A 26,169-nucleotide genomic window follows, 5' to 3' on the forward strand; every position below is an offset into this window, starting at 1 on the left:
CTGGAAGGAGTCACAAGAAACCAGAGATAGTGGGTTCCAGTGGTTGGGGGCAGGGAACCAGCAGAGTGGAGGGATGAGGAGAGGCAGCCGTTTCACTGTGAATCCCTTAACAGCATTTCATGTTTTAAGTCTCGTGTCCTACCAGGGCCACAGTTAATGTGAGGCAGGTGAGGCAGGAAAGCAAAGATGGTGTCAAAAAACTCAGTAACCAAGATAAATACTTTAATGCAATATTTTCAAAAAGCACAATTAGCATGAAAAAAGTCCATGAACAAAGTATCGAAATTTTAAGAATCAGTAACAGTGCTGAGTTATAGCGGAGCCTGAGGCAAAAGGAAAAATCTGTAATATGGATTATCTCTGAAAGTTTTCACAGTAAAGAATTAACAAGTTGACAGTCCTGGATGGCTGAGGTTTATCCAGGGCTTTAGGATTGCCACCCCGCGATACTTTGTCATCCATATAAAAAGCAGTAGGTGACGCCTTCTGGTTTGCAGCTCACTATTGCCCCCTGGTGGTGACCAGCTGAGGCACGACGACATTCTGGGGCCTTTACCTTTGGCAAATATTTACTTAGGGGCCCGCTGTGTGCCAAGGACCTCTTGTGGGTGTTGCGAATATCTCAGGGACAAGAAAGACTTGGTTTGTACCCTGGTGGTCATCATAGCATAAGGGAGACAATACGCGGGTCAGCAAAAGCAAGCGTTTGGGTAGGTAAGGCAAGCTGCCTGGCTGGGCAGGAGGGGCAACTCAGAAAGCAGGGCAAGGAGGGCCTCTGGGAGGAGATGGCACTGAGCTCTGGGCTAAGTGACAAGCAGCTGCTGGGGGTGGTGTCCCCCAGGTGTGGGCAGAGGACTTCACTAGCTTGTTATTTCATGTCTAAAGTGATGTGTCCTTAATTGTTGTGTCCTTAACTATTCTTTAAGGCCTTTCCTGAGGCCCAAATAGTTCCTTCTTTTTCAAGGAGCCCCGCCCGAGGACTGCCGGGAAGGCGCTCAGGCAGAGGGATAGGAAGACATCCAGGCCCACAGTGGGAGCACCTAAGTGCCAGGTGCCTGCCTGCCTGTAGCGTTATCACCTTTCATCACAACCCTGGGAGGAAGGTACTACCATTACTGTCATTGTACAGAGTGGGGGACACTGAGGCTGAATTGCCCAATCCACACTGATAAAGTGCTCACGGATCAGCAAGGAGGGAGTGGAGGGAGGACACGAGATGAGGGCAGGGAAGGGACTGGGCATATGGGGCAGGGCCTGGTGAGCCTACCGGGCTTTTGGCTTCTGCTCTGAGGGAGGGATGTGCTCCGACTCGTGCATTCATCGGCACCTCCTGGCCACTGCCTGTTGGGGTTCAGTATGGGGCAGGTGTCCAGGCCAGAGATGATGGGGGCCTGGACCAGGGTGGAGGCCGTGTGGACAAAGGGCAGTGGTCAGACCGAAGATCAGTTTTGGAGGCAGAGCGGCCCATGTGGAAGGTGAGACCTGGTAGAGGAAAGGGACTTGGAAGAACAAGTCAAAGACTGAGGGGGGCAGGGGCAGATGAGGACTTTGATGGAAGAGTGTTCCAGGCAGTGGAACAGCAAGTGCCTGGAGTAAGCACAAAGGGAGTCGCCCAGATAGCTGGAGGACAAAGTACGGGTGTCACAGGCCCAGCCACCAACACTCACCAGGTTCCTCTCCCCCCGTCCCAAGAGAAGAGCTGTGCCAACAGCCCTTGTGAGGCCCTGTGGAGCACGTGAAATCCTTTATTGGAAGATCGCTGCTGTTTCCATATAGAAGACTCGACAGCGGACAGACAGTGGACCCAGAGCCCACAATGACTGGAGCTGGCCTCTCAGCTGGGGCCCCTCCCTCCTCTCCTGGACCAGCCTGGCGATCTCTGCCCCTTTCTGGACCCCTGGGCCTTTGGCATAAAGCTGATGGGGGAGCTGCAGGCAGTGAACCCCCTTGACTCAAAGCAAGACTTGGACGAGCTCTGGGGGGGGGGGCATGAGGGGCAGGTCCCCCAGGTTGGGGGGGGACGCAGTGAAAGTGGAGGAAGCCAGGAACTAGGGCAATGGCATCTATTTTCATTTTTTGAAAAGGGGTGCACAGAGCCTGCAGGCAAGTGGGCGGCAGTTGGGGTGAGTCACGCGCTGACATCCTTCTCCTCTCCTGGCTTGACGGCTTCCAGCAAGGTGTCTGTGTGCCCGGGGCCCGCCTCCTCCCCCTCCTTGGCCTCGCTGGACTTGGAATTGGGGACCCAGAGGCCGGAGTCGATGCAGCGCTGCATGTGGTACTTCGCGTCCTGCAGGGAGAAGGGTGGGCGGGTGAGGCCAGGCTGCCACCTCCTGGTGGCCCCCCTGCGCCCTGTACATCCTCCAGCCTGCTTACTGCTTATTTTAGGTCAGAGCTGTCCAAAAGGGCTGTCGATTGTCTGCAGTGATAGAATGGTCCGTAATCTGTGCTGTCCTACATGGCAGCCACCAGCCACAGGTGGCTACTGTGTACGCCAAATGTGGCCAGTGCAGGCGAGGGACAGAATTTTTAATTTCCCTTAACTTTCATTCAAACTTAAATAGTGTAGGTCTAGAAGGGTCAGCAAAAATTTTTGCAAAGGACCAGATAGTAAATATTTTTGGCTTGCGGCCACATGGTCTTTGTGGCAACTGCTCAACCCATCACCCCTCCACTCTGTGGTTGGCTATTGCACAAAATCAGTCACAGACAATGTGAAAATAAACAAGCATGGCCTCTGCGTACCAGACAGGCAGTGAACCTGTGAGCTGAAGTCTGAAGACCCTTGGTCTAGATGCTCATTCCCCACAGAAGCTTCTAGAAAGCCCAGAACAGATCGCGTGACTGAACCCATTTTAGAGATGAGGAAACCAGTGAGCCAACCAACAGGAATGGGGTCAAACCAAGCGCTATTGAACCTCAAAGTCCTCACCTGCCAGCGCAGTTACTGCTTCTAATAATGACAGCACAATGAGGCTTCCCAGCATCTACCATGTGCCCAGCCCTCCCCATGCACTTGGCCAGTTAATAGCAAGAAAGAAACTGGACTGAAGGGGTAACAGACGCCTCCTTGGGCCACCTTGAGTCACTGGCAAAGACGGGGTCAGCAAGATGTGCTGGCTATAAAGGGCCCACAGTGACAGTGGCACTCATCTGGATACTGGGCACAGTAGGTGCTCAATAAATGCGAGTACAAAAGCCTGGCTGCCTCCTGTGCCGGCCACACAGTAACCCAACCTCCTATGCATTCTAGAAGCCCAGGAGACCCTTCTACTAGCAACATGGGGAACAAGGCTAGAGAGGAGCTGGGGGACACAGCGCTGGTTCAGCCACTCAGCCTGGCTGGTAGGTGGGCCTGGGGCACAGTTACTCACCGCGGGGTCCATTTTGCTGATGGCGTCTTGGAGCATCTGCACGTCCTTCACGTCAAAGCATTTCTGGAGTTCCTGTGGGGGCAGAGGAGCTGGGGGTCAGGGCCTGGGTCCTCAGGACCCTGGGAGTCCTGCTGGCTGGCTGGCTGGCTGCCGCCTGCCTGGGCTGGGGCTCCGCACCTCGGGGAGGGACTCGTAGACTTCCACGGGGTCCAGGCCGCCGGGGCCCAGCCGCTTCTTGCGCTCCTCCTCCTCATACTCCTTCATGGCCTTCTCAATGCGCAGCTTGGCGCGGCCACGCACACGCTCCTTGAAGGCCTCCAGCTCGTCGTTGAAGCCCTCCATGTACTGGCGGTCAGCTGTCTGTGGGGCGCAGGAGACGGGAGGCGTTCACTGGGCAGGATGGGGAGCACCCAGGACCCTCCTGCTGCTGGTTCTCAGAAATGCCGTGGGGGTCAGGCCTCTCCTCTGCCCCATCTAGTGTCCCCTCGGCTCAACTCGACCACCCACACAGGCACAACTCGGAGACACTGCGGCTCCCAACCACCGCAATGAAGCGAGTATCACAGGAACATTTGGTTCCTCAGTGCACGTAAAAGTTACGTTTGTACTATACTATAGTCTGTTAACCGCGCAATAAATAGCATTACGTCTAAAAATACATACACGCCTTAGTTAAAAGGTGTTGCTAAAAAATGTTATCTACCCTCTGAGCCTTCAGCGAGTTGTAATTTTCTTGCTGGTGGAGGGTCTTGCCCTGGTCACAGATCACCATAACAAATATAGTAGTAATGAAAAAGTCTGAAATATTGAGAGAATTACCAAAAGTGACCCAGAGACCAAAGTGAGCAAATACTGTTGGGAAAATGGTGCCGATAGACTTACTCGGTGAAGAGTTGTCACAAACCTTCAATTCGTTAAAAAAAAAAAAAAAAAGTAATAATCTGTGAAGTGCCACAAAGTAATGCGCAATGAAATGAGGTCCGCCTGTATGCTAATGACCTGGGCCTGCATGCCCCCTTAACTGCAGACCCGACACCCACTCCCTCGACGTCCTCGTGCGGGGACTTTCACAGGCACCTCAAACTTAACACAGCCACACCCGAGCTCCAGATAATGCCCCCCAGCCCCTCTGCCTTGCCCCGTCTCCCCAGGTCAGCATGGGGAGCTCAGGGTAAGAAAACTGGAGGCGTCTTTGACTCTCTCCCTCAGCAGCTTCCACACTCTGTCTAGGAGCTGACTACTTCTCCCTCCTCCACGGCTCAGCCCTCTCCTAACCTATGAGGTTCTGAGCACAGGGTCTCAGTCCCAGGGGACATGTGTTCAAGTGTTCGCCTTGCCCCCCCAACCCCCACCAACCCGTGGATGGCAGGCTGGTTCCCCGAGGACCAGCCGCCATCCTGTCCCTACTGCTCAGGGCCCCCACCTTAATCTTCGTGAAGAACTGCCGGAAGCAGGCGCGGGGGTCCACCTTCAGGCTCTTGGCCAGCTCCAGGATGAACTGCATGACGATGGTCTGGTGGGCCACCTGCTCCATGAGTGCACACTTCTGCAGAGGGAGAAGAGGCAGAGCGTCAGCCAGTGGCAGCCCCCAGGCAGGGCCTTTCCCAGACACGGGGGCAGGGCACACGCACCTCTTCCACCTCCAGGTCAATGCACCAGATGACCAGGTAGTTGGCCGTCTCCTCACACACCAGGTGGACATTGTCTGACAGGTACTTCTGACTGTCATCCCAGCGGCGGAGCATGCCTGCAAGAAGGTGTTGCCAAGGTGCTGGAAAGGCCCAGAAGCAAAGAGCCAGCCCACCGCATGCACCCCACCCGGCTGCCCCCCGCAACCACACTCAGCTCACCGAAGTGCTTGATCTGTTTCTCGTACTTCTCCACGAAGGTCTTGTGTTTCTGCTCCCTAACCTCCTCTGACTCCTCCTCCGCCTGCTCAGGCTTGACGTTAACCATGCTCTGTGGTGGGGCAAGAGGGGGAGTGGGCTGGGGCGAGGCCGTGGGGCGGCCCGAATGTGGCCGGCTGGGCCGTGGCCGCCGCGCCCATCCCATCCACGGTGGAGGCGGTGATGGCGCTGTGAACATCAATGTGGCGGGAGCATGGGTGTGGCACATGTGGCCTCGGACTAGCGCCTTCGGGCAGATCAGAGGGGGACCGGTGGGGTGCTTCACCTGCCCGGCCCCCCAACACCTGCTCCCCGCCCGCCTCCAATTCTGTCCCTCCCTTGACCTGCGCTCCTCACCCTTTCCCACCCACCCGTGGCCGCCGAGCCCGCCCGGAGTGAGGCCCCCCGGCCCATGCGCACCTTGCTGAAGCCGTCTTTGCTGAGTGTGTCCACATTCCAGGGCATGCTCTTTTCCTTCTTGCGCATCTCCTCCAGCTTCTGCTCCCAGTTCCGCTCCTCCTTGCGCAGCTGCTGGGCCTCAGCCTGTAGCCGCTCCAGCTCCGCCTTGCTGCCCTCACCCTCGGCCACCTCCAGCTCCTTCAGCTTCCGCTGGCACTCGGCCACTTTGCGCTTGCACTCACGGCAGCCCCTGTCCAGCTCCTCCTTCTCCTTCTGGAACTGCTCCATGCGCTCCACCCGGGCCTGTGGGCAGGGGTGGCCCACCATTCTGGGGAACAGCCTGTCCCTTGACCCTGGTCCCACCCCAGCCCAGGGCACCCAGGATGCACCTGCATGGCCAAAAGGAATGTCTGCACCAACCTGTGTCCCAGATGCTCGGTTTCCACCCTCACCCCCAAAGGGACCTGTGTACACCGAGTCAGGGCAGGTCTCTCCTCTGCTCAGAACCCTCCGTGGCTCCCACCTCACTCAGAGCAAAAGCCCAAGTCCACTCCATGGCCAGCAAGGCCCTGAACGATGTGCCCTGTCACTTCCATGCCCTCAGCTCCTCCTGCTCACCCTCTCCCTCCAGCCACATTGGCTGGAACTCACTTCAAACCTCAGGGCCTTTGCACTGGCTGTTCCCTCCGCCTGAATACTCTCTCCAGATCCCCCTATAGCTTACTCCTAGCATCCTTACCACCTTGGCTCAATCGCCTTAGAGATGAAGCCTTCCCTCCCTCCCTACTGAAGATCAGGACCTCCCTTTACTCGTGTCCTGCTTTAGCTTCCTTCTCAGCACTTGTCCCCTGCTAACTAATATCCAGTGACAATTATTTATCATGTTTTGGGCATTGTCCTTCTCCAACGATATTGGCTCTGGAGATGGGGATGGATCTGTTCACTGTGTCATACACACAGTAGGGGCCACACAGTAGGAGCTCAGGAAATGCTTGTGAGATGAGTAAAGAGAAGCTGGATGGGGCCTCATCCCCTTCTTCCCTGGAGCCTCTGTCGGTAATACTTGGGCCCCTTCCTCTGTCCCCCCACCCCCTCAGCCCACCCTCCGCCCGGGTGCCCTGCAGGCATCTCCAACTTCATGCCCAAAACTGACCTCACCGTTTTACCCTCTAACCCCTGGCCTCCTGCCAGGCCGTCCCTTAACAAAGACACTGCCCACCCGGCCTGTGCCCCCTGCTGAGGCCTGCTCATTGGCCTTGCCCCCCCTCCTGCTCTGCCACCAAGTCCTGACGATTTCACTTCTAGATGGTTCGTTCTCTAATTCACTCCACTGGGAGTCTTGAGCCTGCATCACTGCCAAGGTCTCTGCTATCTCCAGGCCAGCATGCCCTCCTGAGACCCATTCAGTGCCCAGCAGTCTCCTGTCACCCGACCCTGGATGTTACACCCCAGATGTCCACTTCAGTTGTGCCCCAAGCTTGATGACGGCACCCATCTCACCAACTGCCTGGCTCAGTGCCCCATCCAGGGCCCGAGCCGACCGCTGGGCCTTGCCTGCTCTCCAGCCCTCCTGCTGGCTCCTCCATCATCTCCCCAGGCTCCCGACAGCGCCTGCTCAATCCTGAGCGGCACCACTGCTTTCAACTGCTGGCCCCCTACATCCAAGCTCAGAAGCTGCTAGAGGAGTCTCTGACACATAACATCTGACTGCAGCTCTTCCCAATGCCCCACAGTGGAGTTCCCGGGTTCAAATGGGACCCGGGACCCCTGCACCAAGCTGCTCAGCTGGCACCAAGGCCCTGTGGGGGGCTGGGTCCTGCCTTCCTCTCCCAGCTCTGGGCCCCAAGCAGATACTGGCCCTTCCCTTTCCCTGAATACACCAGCTGTCTCCTGCCTCTTGGCCTCTGCACATGCTGTTCCTCCCACCTGGAACTCTTTTCCCCTTACTCCACCTGCTTTGCCCCCACGTCCCAGCTTTGACAGCGCCTTCCTCAAGTGCCCCCCAACCAGCATCAAGTCCCAAAGGCCCCTCTGTGATCATCAGACGACCTGATGAGATGCTGGAGGAGAGTCTCAGGGCCCCAGACCTGGGTCACACTTCACGGTCATTGCGCACTGCCTGGACGTCCCTAGGCCAATCCCCTAACCTCTCAGCACCTCAGTTCCCTCATCTTTCAAATGCAGACAACAACGCTGAACTCACGGAGTTGCACTGGGAGAAGCAAAGGAGATTATAAATTAAAGCAGATGGTCCAGGGCCATGGACGCCCAGCAAGCACCAGCCCCACACTGGCTATTGTCATTACTGTCTGTTCAAGGGGACGATCTCGCTCTCTCTCTCTGGGGAACATTCTGGGGCTCAAACAAGAAATGGTACTTCGCGTGCTCAGTTTGATTTCTGGCCCAGAGTAAATGCTCCTTAGCTGGGGGTGGTTGTCACTACATCGTCACAACACCCAGGTCTGCCACTTACTGGTGACGCGTCCTTGGGCAAGTCGCTTAAACCACGGTCTCCCTGTCTTGGTTTTGCCAACACTGTGAAATGGGGCCTCACAAGGTTGCTGTGAGGACTAAATGAATTACTCCACAGCACCTGCTTGCAACATAGCACTCAGTATCTTACTGTTATAACCAGTCACGGCTACTGCCACCAGAACGCTCTGCTAACTCTCTCTGTGCCTTATACGAGGCTGTATCTCCAAGTTCTAGCACAGGACCAGGCATACAGAGGGTGAGAATTGGGAGACCTTGGCCCCAGAAACTGACACAGCCAATCCTAAGCCACACTTTTCCCCATGTTGCTAGGGGTCAAAAAGGCCCTCACCTCTGCAACCTCCCTTTCTCCACAAGGGCCTGTGTTGCCCGGGTGCCTTCCCACTACCTTGAAAGAGGCTCTCTGGGGTCGGCACCATAGTTGGCCTAGGGTGGCAGCAGGAACCTACCACCCTGCTGGTTGCTGCTGGGCAGCGACCAAGCTCTTCCTGGTATCCTCTGAGCAGCTGCCAGGGAGGCCAAAGCTAAATAAAGGCCGCCCGGAGTTGGTGGGGGCAGCTGCCTGCCCAGCCTGGGCTTTACACCTCCAGGAGGGACTGTAGCACGCTGGGCAGGGCAGAAGCCACAGGAGTGGGCAGTGCCTGCGGGTGGCATTGCCCTCCTGCCTTACAGATAGAGAAACTGACGCCCCTAGAATCTTGATGCAGCACAGCTTACTGGAAGAAGCCACAAGAAACCAGTGGCGGCTGTCTGAGCAAGGGAGCCGAGGAGCCAAGGAAGACTCACTTGTTCCCTTCTGGAATCTGTGTTTTGTTTTGTTTTTTACCATGAGAGTAAATTGCCTAAATAATGATGATGACGATGGTGGCTAAAGTTTATGGAGAGCTTATTACATGCCAGGTGCTGTCCCAAAAGCATTATACACATTAAATAAATAAGGCAACCTTCACGACAACCCTACGGAGTGGACACTATGAATATTTCCAGCTGGGGATGTTGAGGCACCAAGAGATCAAACAACTCACTAGAGATCATGCAGCAAGTCAAGGGATTCAGAAGCCAGGATCTGAAATCAGGCAGGCAGGCCTAGGCTCAAAAGGCCACCAGGCTACCTATTCACTAATCCCACCTCCCGTCCTAGGCCCCGAGCCAAATTCTTTTCAGATCTAATCTCATTTCATTTTTGCAATGGTCTTGTGAAGGCAAGGCTGGGATTAGGACCCAAGCTTCCTTGGTGCTGGAGATGCTGAGGGCCCCTGTCAGCAACAGCCAAGAGGCTTTCCGTGGCAAGACAGGAAACGTTTCTGCGTCAGGAGTGGGGAGGAAGGGGGGTGGAGGGCAAGGTGGAAGGCATTTGCCACAGGAGAGGGGGCACCGGTCTCCACAAAGCAAGATAGATTAACCTCTTTATGTGACAGAAATGTGTTCCCAAGAATAGTCTTTAGAACTTTGTGGAGGTCTTAAATGCTTCATAATAAATGACAAGAAATAGAAGTGCTAGAACTTTCTTCTTAGACTCCAGTGGCTTGCCCAGCAGGTACACTACCCAAAAGACTGCTGCTTTAAGGAACAGGGTGGAAATAAGACTGGGGATCAGATGTAGAGACTAAATGCCTTGGCAAGATGGGAAACGGCCCTTCTAGGAGTTTCTGGATACATGACTGGGAGTTGCCATACCAGAGGGTGGAAGGTTCTGAGAGGAACACACCCTCAGTTTGAGAGTATAACAGGCACAGCTATGTGGGTGCAGCAGCCCTGATGTGTGGGAGCAGGAGGTTAGAACATTAAGACTTATGAGAGCCCTTCTGTTGGTCTGTGGACACTGCTGGACAGGAAAAGAGGAGGGAGGACACTGGGGCTCGGGATTCTGGGGTCTGGATTTGGGGACAAATATTAAAATGGGCAGTGAATTTGGAATCAGACTGGGAGAGGGTTCCTGGTGAGAGCAGGGACAATTTGGGTGCCTGAGAGCAGCAGACTAGGCTGGGGTCAAGGGGAAGGCAGAGTGGGTTTGGATGAGGTGTTCTAATGCTGGCAGAGGTTCCAACAGGAAGCTAGTCTTGGGCTTTAGGTGGTGCCTGGGTCTGCAATGCCAAATAGGGGCAGGGGGTATGGCTGGACAGGAAGCCACAACGATAGGGTTTCCTGGTGTCATGGGAAATGGGGTCTACAGTAGGTAAGGCTAAAGGAGAGCAGCCAGAATCGGAGGCTACATCACGGTGGAGCTGGTAGTTGGGTCTGGAGGGGAACTGGGTTCCAAACTCCAGGCCCAGGTGGGACTAAGGGCCCTAGTGGTGCACAGGTCTACAGGATAGAGTAGGGGTCCTGAGTGTGGGGTGGCATCCCAGGCCAGGAACAAAAACCCCAGGGGAGGCCAGAGTTTCTTGTTCTGTTTGGGAAAAAAGTGGGATTTCTGGATCTTAATGGGAATCACCCTCAAGACCCAGGGAAGCATATCACAGAACAGATTCAAAGTATTGAGGTCTCTAGGGACTGGGGAGTGGCCGATGGGATATCCAAGATCAGAAGTGGGGACCCGAACAGGATGAGGGTCCTGACTCTGAGGCAGAGCTCTGGGTGTAAATGAAAGGTCCCAGGCGGGACTAGGAGGCACCCCCAAAGCTTGGCTTGGGAGTCTAGACTCAGGAAGGTGCCTTAAGCGTCAACTGGGAGTTCCATGCAGAAATTCAGGGTCCCGGCAGTTCTGGGGTCCCGGCAGTTCTGGGGTCCCGGAGTTTAATCGAGGAACCCTAGGCGATATTAAAAGTCCAGACTGTGGGGTGGGAATCCCAAGTGTCAACGGCGGAATCCCTGGCTGTATAAGGGATCGGAACTTTGCAGCGGAGTCCCAGGAGGGTGGGGGAAGGGGCTGGGCGCGCGCGCTCTACCTGGTGCCGCCAGCGGAAGAGGCTGGCCGTATCGATATTGGGGTGCGTCTCGTCTTCATCGTCAGACACTTCAATGTGGTCCCACACGCTGTAGTCCACCATCTTGCCTCGGTGGCCCAGCCCGCTCCGGCTGTGAAGGCGGCAGCAGCGACAGCACGGGAACCTCAACCTGAGGAGCCCCGCCCCTTCCGCTTCCGCCCGGGCGCGCAACCCCGCCCGCGCGCGACGTCACATCCCTAGTAACCGCGGCGGCGTCACTGGCGACCGAGTTAGTCTTAAAGGCCCCAGCGCGCATATTCGGCCCCCGGGAGTCCGGTTCGAGACCTCGCCTCATCCGACGCGGGGTTCCCACTAGGCATCTTCTAGGGGTATACGGGCGGGAGCTCCAACCTCAAGCTCCCCCTCATCTCTCGCTGCCCCTCAGTGGGAGTTTGCGGCGGTCGTGGAGGGGGGTGAAGTTGGCGACACTGAGGGAGAAGATTGTCCCCTCAGCCACGCCGCAGTGACATCAGCCCGAACCCCCTGCAGGGGCAGGGCCTCGGCGAGGAGACCCGCCCCCTGCCCCTTGTGAATTGGGACCTAACTTACGCTGGGGAGGGGTGTGTGATCTGAGGGGACCTTCCCTCAGGGGTGCAGGACCCTGCCTTGGGAAGTCTTAGTAGAAGAGGGATATTATGGCCTTGCCCTTGGGGGGTGGGAGGTGGCGGCGATGTGACCCTGCCTTGGGGGCTGCTATTTTCTATGGTCGCACCACAGCCTCCTTGTGCTGCTCCCATCTGCTACCACTCCAAAGCCAAGATTCGCGCATACGCACCCTCTGGAATCACCTGGATCCCTCAAACGTGTCTCGGACGCGGGTCTGCGGCGTTTCCCCGTGTGGCCGCTAGGTGTCGCTAATGTCTAGCCAGCGGCCAGTGCTCCAGGCCCCGCTGTGTGGTGGAGCTGGCGGGTGGATCGCGGAGGTGCGAAAGGGGGCTTTCCTTGTACGTAGTAATACTCCAGGGCTGCTCATAGCCCCTTCCCTTTCGTCTGGACGCGCTCAAAGAATTCCATTATTCTGAGTTAGGGCGACACCAGCCGCACGCACACTTTCGTAAATCCCAACCCACACTTTGATACCGGGATAAACGGCTCTGTTGCAGCCTAGGGCCAGGATTATCTCAGATTAAAGGACACTCCGTGAGGGTCCGGGGGGACGATAGGAGCTTTAGACCCTCAGGTGAGGGGCGCCTCTTCCCAGGCTCTCCAAAGCGGATGTTTGGAGGAAGGGGGCTGGAAGATCTCCAGATGGGAGGGGGGATTCCCCTGCCCGGAGAGGGGATGGGGCCATCCAGAAAAAAGCCCCCTCCTGCTGCCGCCCCTCCACCTCAGGCTCCATTCAAACCAATCAGTGGGCGGGCGGGGGCGGGGGAGTCCCTCTGTCTTTCTCCCCTCCCCCTCCAACCCTGGCAGTCCAGGATCTCAGAGACCGTCACAGCCCGGGCACGCGCGCGCACGGACCGACACCCCAGCGGGTCTCACAATCGCGCACACACACATACACAGCAGCAAACAAAGGGTCTGGACACCCTTGTCCCCTCCCGCCCCCCCTCCAGCCGGAGAGGGCGGGGCATCCCCTCCCCAGCTCCCCTGCAAGGTAAGCTTCGGGCTGCGAGCTGCGGTGGGGAGGGGAACCTGGAGCCCTGGAGGGAGGTGGCCAGGATGGAGGGGGTTTCCCGACTCCCCAAGAAAGCCGGCCCTCCACCCCGTAGCCCTCCGAGGGCTTCAGGCCTGCCTCCGGACTGCGGGGGGTGTGGGGAGGACCCCGGATGCAGGGGATTCCCGGGTAGGCGCAGGAGTCTCTCCCTGGCCTCGAGACTGGAGCTGACTGGCCCCAGTTAAACCGGGTCCCAAGAGCCCCAGCTTCCAGAATTGGGAACAGGGCGCCGGAAGCTCTCCCATCAGCGCCAAACCGTTTCTAATCTCCTGCGAGCACAGTATCTCCAACCCTGGAGATAGAGATCCCGGAGTTGTTTTGCACTGTCCTTTGGTCTCTCTCCCCGCCCCCCCACTCCCATTAGCGCATCCCATGCTGTGTCTCTGGTACCTGCGAAGTGGGGCTGGGGGGCTGGGAATGCTCCTTTGGGCTATCCAAGCTTCCTTTGCTGCATCCGATAAGCCACACACTTAGCTGCAGTGGGACACAGCAAATGGCTTTGCCTCCCTGAGCCTCAATTTCCACATCTGCAAAGTGGGTAATGGCACACCGAGACTTACACGAAGTAATGCATGCGAGCCTGTCCTTGCCTCATCATTTATTTCTTAGCTCATTTCACACCTATTTCCCAAGTGCCTACTATGTGCCAGGGCACTGTAGCCAGGCTGTGGTGCCATAGCAACCAAGACCAGTCGGGTCCCTGCTCTTCTGACCCTCCAGACTGGTAAGGGAGCAAGATCAGTATGTAAACAGAGAAATACCCATGGTGATTTCAGACTGTGCAGACTAAAATCCTGTCAGGCATAGAGAGTGATGGGGTGTGGTGGTGGGCGGGGGAGTGCTGGAGATTAAATGAGATTTACGGTTTGTATCTGTCTGCCTTGTTCTTTCAGCTCCATGAGGGCAAGATCAGGTTCAAATCAGTGCCTGGTACACTGTAGGTGCTCAATAAATGTTGAATGAATTAAAGAGGGAATTAGACAAAGAGTATTTCCTTAGTATTTTAGATCACAAAGGCGGCTTTATCATGAACCAGTCCATCCATCCTCCCATTTTACAAATGAGGTTGAGTGAGTCCCTAAGACCCAGGGATGGGAAAGATGTTGTCAGAGGTGATAAGGTTGATGAGGTGTCATCATTCCCATAAAAGTGAGGATGGCCAAAGGAATGGTTGTGGACAACCGGGAAAGGAAGATAGTAGAGACCAGACTTGGGCACGGGCTCTCCAGGAACCTATGATACCCAGGCAGAAACTACCTCTCCCCGTACCATGCAGATATTCATCCATTCAACAAGTATTCAGTGCCTACTATATGTCAAGGGCTGGGGACATAGCAGTGAACAGAAAAAGGCTCCCTGCCCCCATGGAGCTGATATTTATTGGGGGAAAGAGAAAAATAACATAAACAAATAAATATGGTAACAACAAATTATGCTTAGGGCTGTGAAGGAAACAGACAGCTTGTGACAAGAAAGAAAAAGGGAAAGGTCCACTTCAAGTTGGATATCCAGGAAGATCTCCTGGAGGAGTGGAATTACTCTTCCAAGATACACACACATGCAAATCCAGACAAATGTAATCCTACTCACACTCTATACCGAGAACCTAAATAATATGCCTGAGGCCACACAACTAGGTGAGTGGCTGAGCAGAGATTTGAACCCAAATTTGGCATTTCTAACCACTGTGAAAAGCTGCTTCCTGCTGCCTCCACATGCAAATACTCTCCCCCACACACACTCGTGTCACAGTCACACAGAGGTACGTCTAACCTCATGCCCACATAGACTGATGTGGTGTCACCCTGTCACATACAAACACTCCTACAGGTAGAGTCTTGTCTCAACTATATAAATTCGACTCATGGCAAGTTCCACCTGTCAGTTGAATACGCACAGCTGTGTACAAAGTCTCATGCACAACACCTGTGTGCATACACATGCACGTGGCCGCTGACAGTTTTCCCAGCCCTGTTTCAGTGCCAGGCAAGGAGCTCGTCAGTCTTGGATGTTCAGGGCCAAGGTGTAGACTTGGCCTTTATCCTCACTCCTTTCCCTCTTGTTGGCCACCCGTCCCCATATCCTCCTGAGAGAAGTAGGGGGTGGGCAGGATGTCAGGCTGGGAGAAGCCAGCACCCCTCTGTTAAGCCAGGCCAGGGGCTCCCAGGGTGGGCCTGTGGCTGATTGCACTGACAAGCTAGGTGGGGGAAAAAGCCTCTCTCAGCCTGAGCTTGGTGCCAGCTGCCCAGAGCGGCCTGCTCTGCCATCTGGACCCCTCTCCTCAGACAGCCTGCTGCCCAGGGGAGGGGAAGGCAGGCTTAGAGGCTGATGCCCTGCCTCCTGCACCCAGGTCTCTGCCAGGACGGATTGCTGCAAATGTCCATGGGTGTGTCCGGACAGTGGTGACGTGCACGTCACCTCTCTCCCCTGGCCTGTGGGGCTCCTCTGCCCATCCACTCCTCCATTCCTTCCTTCATTCCATACGTTCTGAGCACCTATCATGGGCTATGCCAGGCAATGGGAATGTAGCCAGGACTAGCTACAGAATTTGCACAGTAGAGGGCAAGAGGAAAATGCAGGGCTCCTGTTCAAAATTATGAAGAATTTCAAGACGATGATAGCAGCACATTAAACCTTCTAAACGTAGAGCCCTGTGGGATTGCACAGTTCAGATGGCCATGAGAGGTGGCCCTTGTTACAGCTAGAACAAGCCAGAAAAATCCCCTGCCGTCATGGGACTAAGGAGTTGGGGAGAGTAGAAACAGAAAGATATGAGATGTCAGGGGTGATAAGAGCTGAGAATAAGCTAAGTAAGGGCAGAAGGTGACAGGGTTGGGGGAGACACCTGTATCAGGGAAGGATCTAGAAGGTGACTTTGAGCAGAGACCCAAAGGAGGTGAGGAAGTCAAGCAGATTTATTCATTCATTCAAGAGCTATGTGTTGAGCACCTACTGTATGCCCGCATTGCCCTAGCAGGGGACAAAACAAACCAACATCCTGATCTCATGTCCTAATCAAAGGACAGGCAACAGCTAATAAAAATAGGAGATAAATTCTATATCTTGTTAGAATGTAATAAGTCTAAAACAAACAAAATGAAAGCCGAGTCAGGGAAATCAGGGGAATGGAAGGAGCACAGGATACCTGAGGTTGGTTTTCTGGATGGAGGGAACGCAAGTGCAAAGGCCCTGAGGTCTGAATATGTTCAAAGTGTTTTAGGAACATCTAGAAGGCCACTAGGGAGAAGGGGAGGATGGAAGAAAGTGAGATCTGTCTATAGCTCCATGTGAGTCAACAACAGTGATAGTTGTTATTACTAGGATAGTGGCCATTGTTTTGTGAGCACCTACTATGAAACAGACACTGCTCAGAACCTTACATACATTGCTTCACTTCATCTTCATAACAACCCCTCAGGGAGGTATGAATATTATCCCCATTTTACAGACAAAGAAACTGAGGCTCAGAAAGCTGGGGCAACTTCACCAAGGGTATATGGCTAATAAGTGGCAGAGCCAGGATTTGAATACAGGTCTATCAGTGTAATTCTGGAACCTGAGTATGGCCCTTTCTCTGCTTGTCTGAGCGTATGTATCTGTCTGCATTCAGAGAGAGAGGGAGCCTCTCGCTCCCTGTGTCTATCTGTATTTGTTCAGCATTCACTGAGACTCTGTGTGGGGGATCATGATGAATGGATATCATTTCTTGCCCTCAGAGAGCTCTAATAGGGAATACAGATAATTACAAGCCAGAATGATGAGGGATTTAATGGGGCAGAATAGGCAGCCGTGGAGCCCAGAACATGGACTGGCTTGGTTTTGCTGAGAAATGGGGGTGACTTTTAAGCTGTCTATACATTCACCTATTTGTTCAACAACTGTCTGTTGCAGGCTTGCCTGGTGCTAAATACTAGGCTGGTGAGATGATGTTTATATTCACTTTTACTAGCTGACATTGAACTGAAGTGCTAGCTAGTGCAATAAGGTAAGAAAAATAAGTCACAATAATGTATCTAGTCCGTGGTAGACATACTAGGAACTTTATAAATATGCTATTGAATACTCGAAATAACAACCAGACATTGAACAAATACCTATTAAGAGCCTACTATGTTCCAGATTCAGGCACTGGGGATACGTAATGAATAAAATAAATATTCTTGCCCTACTGCAGCTGATATTCTGGTGTGGAAAGAGACAATAAACATAATAAATAAATTACATAGTATGTTATGAGGTGCTAGTGCTATGGGAAAATGGAGCAGGATAAGGGGGATTAGGAATCCTGAGGGGCTAGCAACTTTAAAAGAAGTACAGTAGAGGGAAATGCAACAAGAAATGCCTGAAAAGGTGAAATATGAGCAAAGACCAGAAAGATGTAGGGAGCCTATGATTATTTAAGGGACGAGAAGCAGAGGGAACAGCAAGTACAAAGGCCCTGAGGCTGGAGCGTGCCTAGTGTGTCCAGAAATAGCCAAGAGGCCAGTGTGGAGGGAGCATAGTGAGCCAGGGGAAGAGTGGGAGGAGGTGAGGACAGGAAGGTGATTGGGCACATTGGGCAGGATTGTGTGGACCTCCTACTAAGGACTTTGACTTTTCCTCTGAGTGAGGTGAAAGTCATGAAAAGTGCTAAGCACAGGAGCACCATGACTTCATTTGGGCTTTAACAGGCTCCCACAAGCTCAGATGTTAGCAGCATTTATTAAGCATTTACTGAGTGCCAGACACTGTTCCCGTGAGAATTCAGTATGGTCTGATCTCATTTCATTCTCACATGGACCCCGTAGAAATTATCATTCAATTTCACAGAGGAGAAACTGAGGCTCAGAGAGTTTAAGTCACCGAGACTGGGCCACACAGCAGTAATTCGCCGCGTCTGGGTGAGGTGAAGTAAGCCAGCTTTTCCCTCCCCCAAGCTTTTAGACAAGGCTAGCCGGCAGTGGAGCGCACTCAACATCCGGAGCTGCGTCTGTGTCCCTGTCTGTTTCTATTTCCACGCGTTCCTGTCTGTCTCCGTGCGCCTCTGCCTGCGCGTCCCCCATCTGTGCCCAAGTCGCTGTCTTTCTGTGCGCGGCCCCCGCACATCTGAGCTATTTCGGGTTTAGGTTTAAAAACCCAACAGCTCGGAGGAGACGCTTCCTCCGGCCCCTGGCTCGGACCACGCGCCACACGCGGCGGGCTCTGGGAGCTCCTCGTCTTCTCTGCTAGATCCCAAGGCGTGGGTTAGCCCCAGCCGGAGGTTGCTGGGGCAACCCCCCCAGGCTCGGGGGTCCCCCAGTGGCTAACCCTGGCATTGACGCTGGGGGGGGGGGGGGCCCAGCCGTGCGTCAGCTGTCGCTCTGGCAATGGGAGGCGATGTCACAGGCAGTGCGTCAGCAACCTACTGACGTCACGCCCGGGGAGAGGCAACTGACCAGGGGCCAGGGCGGATTCTAGGCCCCGCCGGCAGGGGGAGCCCCAGGGAGCTAATGGTGGATGCCTTTGGCTTGGTCCTGCAGGAGGCGCTGGCCCAGGCCGACAATGGTCCCCGCAGACCTCACAGCGTACTAGATTGGCGGGATGAAGAGGAGTGGCAGTGTCCAGTCGGTGGCCGGGACCCGGGACGAGGTGCGAGGGTTGGGGCCCAGGATGGGGCTTGGGCCACTTAGGAGAAGGGTGCCCTCTAGTGACCAGGGCTATTCACTAAGTGTCCGCGAGGAGTCACGTCCCCTCGTGCCTCCTTTGTTTCTGTTATTCTCTTGCTGCCCGAATTAAGAGGCCCTCAGCCCAGGGGCAGAAGGCAGAGTCTTCCAAGGGACATCCGAAGTCGGTAAAGGATTGTGGGTGGAGCTGCAGGTGAGGTCTTGAGGTTCTTGGATGTGAGAGGGGGCCACAGACATTAAGTCCAACAGGGAGTTTCTTAGACTTGGAGGGTGGGAAAAGGTGATGTGTTAGGGGGATCTCATGTGATGTGGTAGGGGGATCTCATGTGAAGGATAGTGTACAGGCATGTGGGCCCAGAGCAGAGTCCCCATGGCTGGGACATCAAGAGGAAGCCCTGTAAAAATTATGGCTGAGAAAGGGCACTCCTCAGATATAAGGGGTGGGAAGGCACTCTATGGGACTCAGACTTGAGGGGGACACCCCCAAGTCTATACTTGGGGGTTCTACACCCCCATCAGCCTCTTCCAGGTGGCTAGGGAGGGTCATTTCTGGGAGTGGAGCTCACAGCTGCCTGGCCAGGCCAAGCACCCATCCCATCTTTGTCCCTCCATAGAGGCTGGGGGAGACCCCTGAACCCAGCCATGTCAGTATGCTGGGGGCCGGCCTCCGACGCCCTCGCCGTCGCCTCTCCACCGGTCCAGGCCTGGGCTGGGTGGACCCAGAGCCCTTGGACCCTGGTGTTCCTCTTCTGCCACGGCCCACCACATTGCCACTTCTGATCCCTCCGCGGATTTCCATCACCAGAGCCGACAGGTAGGCAGGAGGTGTACCAGGCTGGGAGGTGGGGTGGAGGAACAGGCCCAACTGGACTAGGTCCAGCTACCAGCCCTTTCTGTGTTCCACACTCCCCGCATTTTGCAAAACCAGCTGAAACTTCTGGAACATAGTGGGTCAGGCTGTGACACCCATCCCCCCAGGTGTCCCTTGCAGCCTCTAGAAACCCCTTCCATTTTGCAGCTGCCTGAGTCAGCAAGGGGCAGGGTTGTGAAAAGGAGTTTCAGCCCACCAGCTCCCAATGGTGCCTCCACATTCAGAGAGCTGGGCCAGGCTGGAGAGCAGGCGTCTGATCAGTCTGCTGTGCGCCTTTATTTCCCCTCCTTGAAGGATTCTGTTTCTTCTAGAACTTAGGAGGGTGGGGTCTTGGAAGAGTTCTGGCCTGGCATTTTTCTTTCTCCTGGGGAGATGTGAGAGGTATCTGTGAGCTTTTACATTGCACTTTTTTGCTATTTCTCATCAGGGTCCTCCCAGGGCATTCCAACTCCCATCTTGGCCCAAGGATGAGTTCAAAAGCCAGAGGACTGAGCTGGTCCTGGCTGCTGGTGGGCCCCTGCCCCAACTGCACTCCCCAGGTCACTGTTCTATGCAACCATGATCTCCCCACCCTTTCATCTACTCAATTGGAGGGCTCCAGGGTCTCTGCTTGGGTCATGGAATAATTGTTCATTTACAAGTGGGAGAGGAAGTGACTGTCATTCCTACCTGGGGAGGTCTAATATACCCCGCCTCCTCCCCCCTCAACAAAACCCTCTAGCCTCTGCACTTCCGGATCCAGCCTGATCCATCCCAGCCTCAGGCCACAGCTCCAACTACCAGCTTGGCCTACTGTCTTATGCCCTTTTCTGCAACCCCTGTGTGGCAGGACACTCCCCCACCCCCCGTATCCTGCATTGCCTGTCCAGAGTTCTCTAGCCAACGCTACAGCGCCCCCCTCCCCACCCCTGTGACAAGACTTTGGCCCAGACCAGGACGCTCAATTGATCTGGGGAGGACTGGCAACCCTTGCAAATCCCCTAGAAGCCGTTTGTGTGTGTACTTGCCAGGAGGGTCCCCGAGAGAAGTGGCGGATACACTTCTGGCCTCTGGGATCCCCCGCGGCTGCTGATGGGGGGCCGGGTCTTGCTCCACGTTCTCCCACGCCTGGAACCCCCTCTGGCGGGGAGAAAAGCGGCTGTGGGGGTTGGAGACTGGCATACATATATACATATATATATGTATATATGTATATGAACATTGCGGGGGATGGAGAGAGAGAGGCGGTGGCAGACAGCTCGGCCTCTACGGGGGAGCCCGGGACTGGGGAGCACCGAGGCGAGGGCCTGCTTCGGCGGACGCAAATCTGAGCAGATTAGCATCTGAGCGCCTCGGCCCAGCGGCTGGGGCACCCGGGCGCGTGTGCTCCCTCTTCCGGACCGCCACCAGAGCTCCGCTGGGGCTGGGGCGGGGGGAAGGGAGGAGCGCTGGAATCCTGCTCCCTCTCAGCTCGCTCGCTCAGAGCAGCGCTGGGGGAGGCGGGAGCGTGAGTCACGGCGACTCCCGATTTAGGTGCCGGAAGGGGGTTTTGCCGGCGGGGGCCGAGAGGAAGAGGCGCCGCTGTTTACTCGCCCGAAAAGGGCACGGGTGTGTCCCGAGGCTGCCGGGGACCTGCCTCAGTTTACCTCCTGAAGAAGCGCGTTAGAAGAGGCAGCGAAACATAGAGCAGTGGGTGGGCAGCCGGGGTATTGGCCACGGGTGTCCTCCTGGAGCCACAGGGGAACCAAAGAGATACACTGAAAACACCCCAAAGTGACCCTAGGCCAAACACACACACACACACACACACACACACACACACACACACACACACACACACCAATACACTTGGATTCCCTCGGACACGACAGTCAAACAACCGAGGCTGAATCGCATGCACAACTACTCAAACACGGACCGACCACATTACACACCCAAAAGCGTGGGAACACATACACAGCCCTCAGGCCACCCGAATATACCCGGTAGAAGGGCACACCTTCCAAACACCCAGCATTCGTGTGCACACATCCTTCACCCACAGACACACAGATACACACACAGCGAAATCCAGAGAAACAGGCCGACCGCGGCAGCCAACCACGTGCGCACACACACTTCAGGATATCAAAAACACAGACAACCCTCGGAAGGGGCCACGTGCGCTCACATCCCGCCCCGGGAACACACTGTCACCATCCTCCGACCCACTAACAGTGGATACCCGGCACACCGCCGCTGTCCTCCGCAGGAACTGCGTCTGGGGTACCGGGACCCTTTCCCACACGTTCCCCCTGGCCTGGGGTAGCGGCGAGGACACGCCAGCACCGGGCTCCTCCCCCGCCATGATGGAAGGACTGACTGACACTCGCGCAACCAGTCGGGTGTCTTCTTCTCGATCCGATTAACCGTTTAACTCCTTTGTTCCCGTGCGAGCAGCTGCTAGGCAGGACGCTCTGGAGAGAGCAGCGTTCAGGCGACCCCTCCCCGCCGGGACCTGGGCTCTGCGTGGGCGGGAAGGGCCCCCCCATTCTTTGGGTGGCTGTCCCCCACTAGCTGGGACCAAGGAGGAGCGGGGCGGCGCTGACAGCCGCGGCGGGCGGGGGGCGGGGAGGGGCGGGACGGGGGTGGGGGAGCCGTGCTGGCGCCGAGCCGCGCGCGGAGCGCGGAGAGCGCTGCGGGGTACCGAGCCGAGAGCCAGACGCCAACAGGAAGCCTCCGCGCCCGGCCCGGGGGCGATCAGCCCGTAGCGCCCCCGGGTCTGTCCCCGGGGCGCCATGGCCCCACCGAGGCCGGGCGCACCGGCGGGGCTCCGGGTGCGTCGGCTCGCGCGCAGCTGAGCAGGGTGTAGTTTGGAGAGGCCGGGGCCCCCTGGGGTGCAGGTGGGGGCCGGCGCCATGGAGCCCCCAGCCGCCCCCTCGGAGAGGAGCCTGTCTCTGTCTCTGCCCGGGCCCCGGGAGGGCCAGGCTACCCTGAAGCCGCCCCCCCAGCACCTGTGGCGGCAGCCGCGGACCCCCATCCGTATCCAGCAGCGCGGTTACTCCGACAGCGCAGAGCGCGCAGAGCCGGAGCGGCCGCCACACCGGCCCATAGAGCGCGCGGATGCTGTGGACACCGGCGACCGGCCCGGCTTGTGCACGTCCCGTATGTCCTGGCCCTCGTCCTTCCACGGCACCGGCACCAGCAGCGGCGGTGCGGGGGGAGGCAGCTGCAGGCGGTAAGACTCCGGGAGGCGGACGCGCGCGGAGCCAACAAGCGCGCAGGGAGGATGCAACTCGCCCCGCTGACCGCAAGGGGACGCTGTGAGGCGGGTGGAATCTGTGTGACTGGCGGCGGTAGGGGTGGGGGGAAGTTATTTTGCGGGGGCATCCGGAATCCGGCCCCTGGTGGTGTACTGTACCCGAGGCTTGTACTGAAGCCGAACCTGGGGTTGACTTGGGGGCGCCATGCTGCGTGTGGCATTAACGGGATCTGGGTTGAAGGCTGCAGCTTTAGGGGTCTATATCCTTAGTCGGTAATAGTGCAGGACAGTGGCTAGGCTGGGTACCATTTCCAGGGATTCTCCTGGAAACATTGTACTGAAAGCTAGATTCACTCTTTGGGGATGCCCAAGGGGGCGCTGTGAGGGGGTGGCGCCTTTTAGGACCAGTGTTTCCTCCAGACTGAGGGCCTCTCATGGCCCTTCTAGGGAGTGGAGAACTGTATGGGATGGGGAGGAAGGCATTCGTGGACTCGCCCTGCAGCAGCTGGAGTCAGAAATCCAGAGAGGGCCTCTTTGGGGGAGCACTGTGTTGGGGGCCTGTGTGCTGAGTGGAGCTCCCTTCTTAAGGCAGGAGAGTTAGGGTTCAGTAGCTGCATAGAGGAGGGAGCAATGTCCAGCGGGTGCACAGTCCCAGCAGAGGGTGAAGAAGTCCCTGCCTCCCCAGGTGACAGCGTTAGTGAGGGCGTGTCGTTGGCTCTCACTATCTTCTCACTGACCTCAGTTGGCTCCAGCTGTTAGGGTAGGACCAGCTGTGGTTGCCTTAGTTGTGTGCTTTGCCTGGATTTCTGAGGTTCTGTGATTGTAACATGGGGACAGTGTGTGTGCTTCAGGGATAGTGATAATTATGGCAGTGGGAAAGTGTGTGCTCCTAGGACGGTGATTTTGTGATTTGTGTACTTCTGGGACAGTGACTCTGACAGTGACTCTGTGCTACTGAAATACTGTGACCATGTGGCTATATCGCGCCCCCAGGATGTTGTGATTGTGTCAGTGATGGTGTGTGTTGTTGGGATACTGTGATTGTAACAGAGTAACTATCTGCTTCCAGGACAGTGATTGTGACAGTGACTGTATGTGCTGCTGGGACAGTGATTGTGACAGTATGCATTCCTGGGATGGTAGCATTGAGATGTGTACACTCCTAGGATGATGTGATTGTGTCAGTAGGACTGTCCGTTCTACCTGGGACACTGAACTTGAGACACTGTGGTGTGCTCTTGGCTGCCATTGTGCCCTGTGCTTGAGAGTGTGTTCTGACTTTCGGGGTGTGTTCCTGTGTGCCTGGTGTGCTGTCCTCTAACCACCTGGTGCTCCGATAGTGCTAGAGATCTGACTGTGTATGCTCCGGTGACATGAGTGACTGACAGCTTTGATTCTGTGCTTTGCCTGCCCCCCATGGGTGCCCCTCTTCTTGGGACACCACTAAGACAAATTTGGGCCTCTCACTCTTGGAGTTCTCAAGGGAGGCCCCTCTAGGAGTGGAGTTCCCAAGGGAGGCCCCTCTAGGCTGTGACCCTACTATTCTACCTCTGGAGACCTCCAGCAGGCACCACAGCCCCCCAGGCCACCTCCACCCACCTCCATTCAAGGCACACCCAGCCCCTTGCCCCACCAGGAAGTGTCATAAGCCCCGCACACACAGCCTGATATTTCCCAAAGGGAACCAGAGACAAGCTGAAGGAAAACAAACTGGAATCAACAGGAAATGCCAAGACCAAGGGCAGCATGCCAGGTCACTGTTCTGAGAGACCGAGGAGGGGGTGGGGTGCAGTAGGAACTGGGCCCTATTCCCTTTTAAGGCCCCAGGGACTCCCCTTATCCTGGTCTTGGGGTGCTGACTCTCAGGGGACGGCGGCTGAGTGGTAATAATCATTATCTTAGTGTCATCCATCTCCTAAATGGCTCACTGTCAGGCTCCATGTGGGGGACTTTTTCACATGTCCTCATCCCCTGGGTCTGGCGAGGTACTCCTATTGGACAGATCAGGAAACTGAGGCTGAGAGGGGCAAAGTCCCTTCTCCTTCTTGCCCAAGTTCACACAATCAGGAAATGGCAGAACTGAGATTCCACCATAGGTCTATCTGATGCCTGGGTGTCCTGGCCGCTGTGAGCTTCAGTTTCCCCATCTATAAAGTGGGGCTGTGGTCAGCACTGCCCTGTGGGTGTTGCTTTGAGACTTCTGTGAGATTCGGGATGTGTGTAAAGGACTTAACACAGGGAGTGCTCAGTAGCTAGTCACTCAGGGCCCTGAATTCGGGAGAGGAGGTGGAGCCTGCTTAGACCCTGTTCCTCCAGGATGGAAAGAAAAAACAGGAACCTCAACCACATGCCAGCAGGTTTCTGTTTCACAGGTTTCTGTGGCCTATGTAGCCTCCAGGGGCTGTGGCGGGAGGGAGGGCATTGGTGCCAGTATCCTTCCCTGACTCCCAGGCAGAAGGAGGAAGGGGGAACTGAGAGACCTCCAATGGGAACCTTGCTTTTTAGAATGGGCATTCTGCCAGCCCAGTTCTCCGGAAGATGGTTCTACCAGTGCACACACAGAGGGTTCCAGCGCTTCCCACAATGGAGTTTATGCAGCCACCAAACAGTGGGTCCAGGGAGCCCTCCAGACTTGAGTCACAGGTACCTCCAAAGAGGACACTGTCCTCCGTCCGTGACCTGGGAATATATAAACCTACGCTCTTGGGGCCCTGCAGGGCTGAGTCACGACACCGCCACGATCTGTCAAGAGGCAGATGGAGCACCAGGAAGAGGGCTCTGGTGGTGAGATGGGGGGGCTTGACTTAATTGGTGGTGGGGCCAACGTATCGACCCCTGCGGCCCCCTTTAGGCCCCCAAATTCTCCCCACAGAGAGGGACGCTGCCTGATCCCAGGCAGCCGGAAATGGGGTCTCTCTTTGGCTGGTGGTCTCTGTCCCCGCTTGGGTCCTCTTTTTCCCTTGTCTCTGGCGATCCCTTGACCCTGGCTGAGCGGGTGTCTCCGCGCGCCCCCTGCTGGGCAACGAAAAATGCACAGACTGAGTGTACGCTCCTAGTCCGAACCTGTGTGCGGTACCGGTCCCTGAGCAGAGCTAAGTCGCCGCCACCGCCACTGCCGCGGCGCCCACTGTTATTATTTAATGCTTACTGACGCTTGGGAATTCGGGCGCCAGGCCGGCCGACCGCAGGCTGCGCGTGAGATCTGCGCCTTCCCCGGGTGGGTTGGGACCAGGCCGCCACCTCCATCCTCCAAGCGGAGCGCGGTGGAGACTGCCGCCTGGCGGGTGGCGAAGAAATTAGCGGAAAAGTTGCGGAAGCGGAGTTCCCGTCTGGCCTCCGCGGTCCTGCCTATGCCCTTGCCCACGCCCGGGCCTCCCAACACCAACCTGCGTTTTAACTCCCAACATCTTTCTTTGGCTTTCCATTTCAGCCGAGGAAACAGAGACAAAGCAGCTTGCCCGAGGTCACACAGCCAGGAAGGGCAGAACTGGGGTTAAAAACCAGGTCTCCTCGGCTTCAGATCAGTGGGTGAGATTCAGATTGTGCCCCTGCCCGCTGACTGTCTCTCTCTCTGACTTGGGGCCAGCGATCAGGCCTCCTTATGCCTCAGTTTCCTCAGTAAACCGTGCTGAATAAGATCTGCCCACCCCCCAGGCTGAGATAGCTGACATCAGGGCTGGGCAGCCAGGAGCTGGTGTCTTGA

General features: G+C 56.1%; 3 protein-coding genes across 7 annotated transcripts in view; 1 reads left to right on the forward strand and 2 right to left on the reverse strand.

The window, feature by feature from the left end:
- Positions 1-201: 201 nt before the first annotated feature.
- On the reverse strand, positions 202-11,238 carry CDC37 (cell division cycle 37, HSP90 cochaperone). The gene is made up of 8 exons (XM_019744980.3): positions 11,038-11,238; positions 5,678-5,959; positions 5,222-5,330; positions 5,003-5,118; positions 4,795-4,917; positions 3,549-3,731; positions 3,372-3,443; positions 202-2,287 (listed from the first exon to the last, which is right to left on the reverse strand). The coding sequence occupies exons 1-8, from the start codon at positions 11,137-11,139 to the stop codon at positions 2,129-2,131; spliced, it is 1,146 nt and encodes a 381-aa protein (XP_019600539.1). The 5' UTR covers positions 11,140-11,238; the 3' UTR covers positions 202-2,128.
- Positions 11,239-12,515: 1,277 nt separating this feature from the next.
- Positions 12,516-26,169, forward strand: part of PDE4A (phosphodiesterase 4A) — a 43,354-nt gene continuing 29,700 nt past the window's right edge. For 2 of the 4 annotated variants that reach the window (XM_019744923.3, XM_019744924.3), the window contains exon 1: positions 22,123-22,442. In XM_019744923.3, coding sequence (XP_019600482.1) covers positions 22,123-22,442 — 320 coding nt within the window. Of the gene's footprint in view, positions 12,674-18,067; positions 18,341-18,989; positions 19,190-22,122; positions 22,443-26,169 lie in introns of those variants that run through there. The other 2 variants (XM_019744927.3, XM_088792492.1) reach the window with 2 other exon arrangements.
- LOC148755269 (uncharacterized) lies at positions 17,416-21,733 on the reverse strand. Of its 2 annotated transcripts, none has more exons than XM_088792494.1 (4): positions 21,450-21,733; positions 20,872-20,952; positions 20,254-20,365; positions 17,416-19,610 (listed from the first exon to the last, which is right to left on the reverse strand). In XM_088792494.1, the coding sequence occupies exons 1-4, from the start codon at positions 21,570-21,572 to the stop codon at positions 19,561-19,563; spliced, it is 366 nt and encodes a 121-aa protein (XP_088648620.1). In that variant the 5' UTR covers positions 21,573-21,733; the 3' UTR covers positions 17,416-19,560. The 2 variants fall into 2 exon arrangements, with proteins under 2 accessions (XP_088648620.1, XP_088648619.1); XM_088792493.1 differs by having other exon boundaries at positions 21,441-21,733.

This window comes from Rhinolophus sinicus, chromosome 15 (assembly GCF_057876585.1).
Source record: "Rhinolophus sinicus isolate RSI-liver-muscle chromosome 15, RSI-T2T, whole genome shotgun sequence".
Classification (NCBI taxonomy): domain Eukaryota; kingdom Metazoa; phylum Chordata; class Mammalia; order Chiroptera; family Rhinolophidae; genus Rhinolophus; species Rhinolophus sinicus.

Bases quoted from the DNA above. Each gene is read 5' to 3' on its own strand.
- LOC148755269 (XM_088792493.1), bottom strand. From the start codon at position 21,572: ATGGCGGGGGAGGAGCCCGGTGCTGGCGTGTCCTCGCCGCTACCCCAG. The intron at 20,366-20,871 runs GTAAACTGAGGC...TCTCCCCGCCAG, and splicing joins CTAACGCGCTTCTTCAGGAG to AGGGGGTTCCAGGCGTGGGA. The intron at 19,611-20,253 runs GCAAGTACACAC...ACATCTCCCCAG, and splicing joins TTCTCTCGGGGACCCTCCTG to GAGAAAGAAAAATGCCAGGC.
- CDC37 (XM_019744980.3), bottom strand. From the start codon at position 11,139: ATGGTGGACTACAGCGTGTGGGACCACATTGAAGTGTCTGACGATGAA. The intron at 5,331-5,677 runs GTGCGCATGGGC...GCCCCACCACAG, and splicing joins GCAAAGACGGCTTCAGCAAG to AGCATGGTTAACGTCAAGCC. The intron at 3,444-3,548 runs GTGCGGAGCCCC...CTGCCCCCACAG, and splicing joins TCTACGAGTCCCTCCCCGAG to GAACTCCAGAAATGCTTTGA.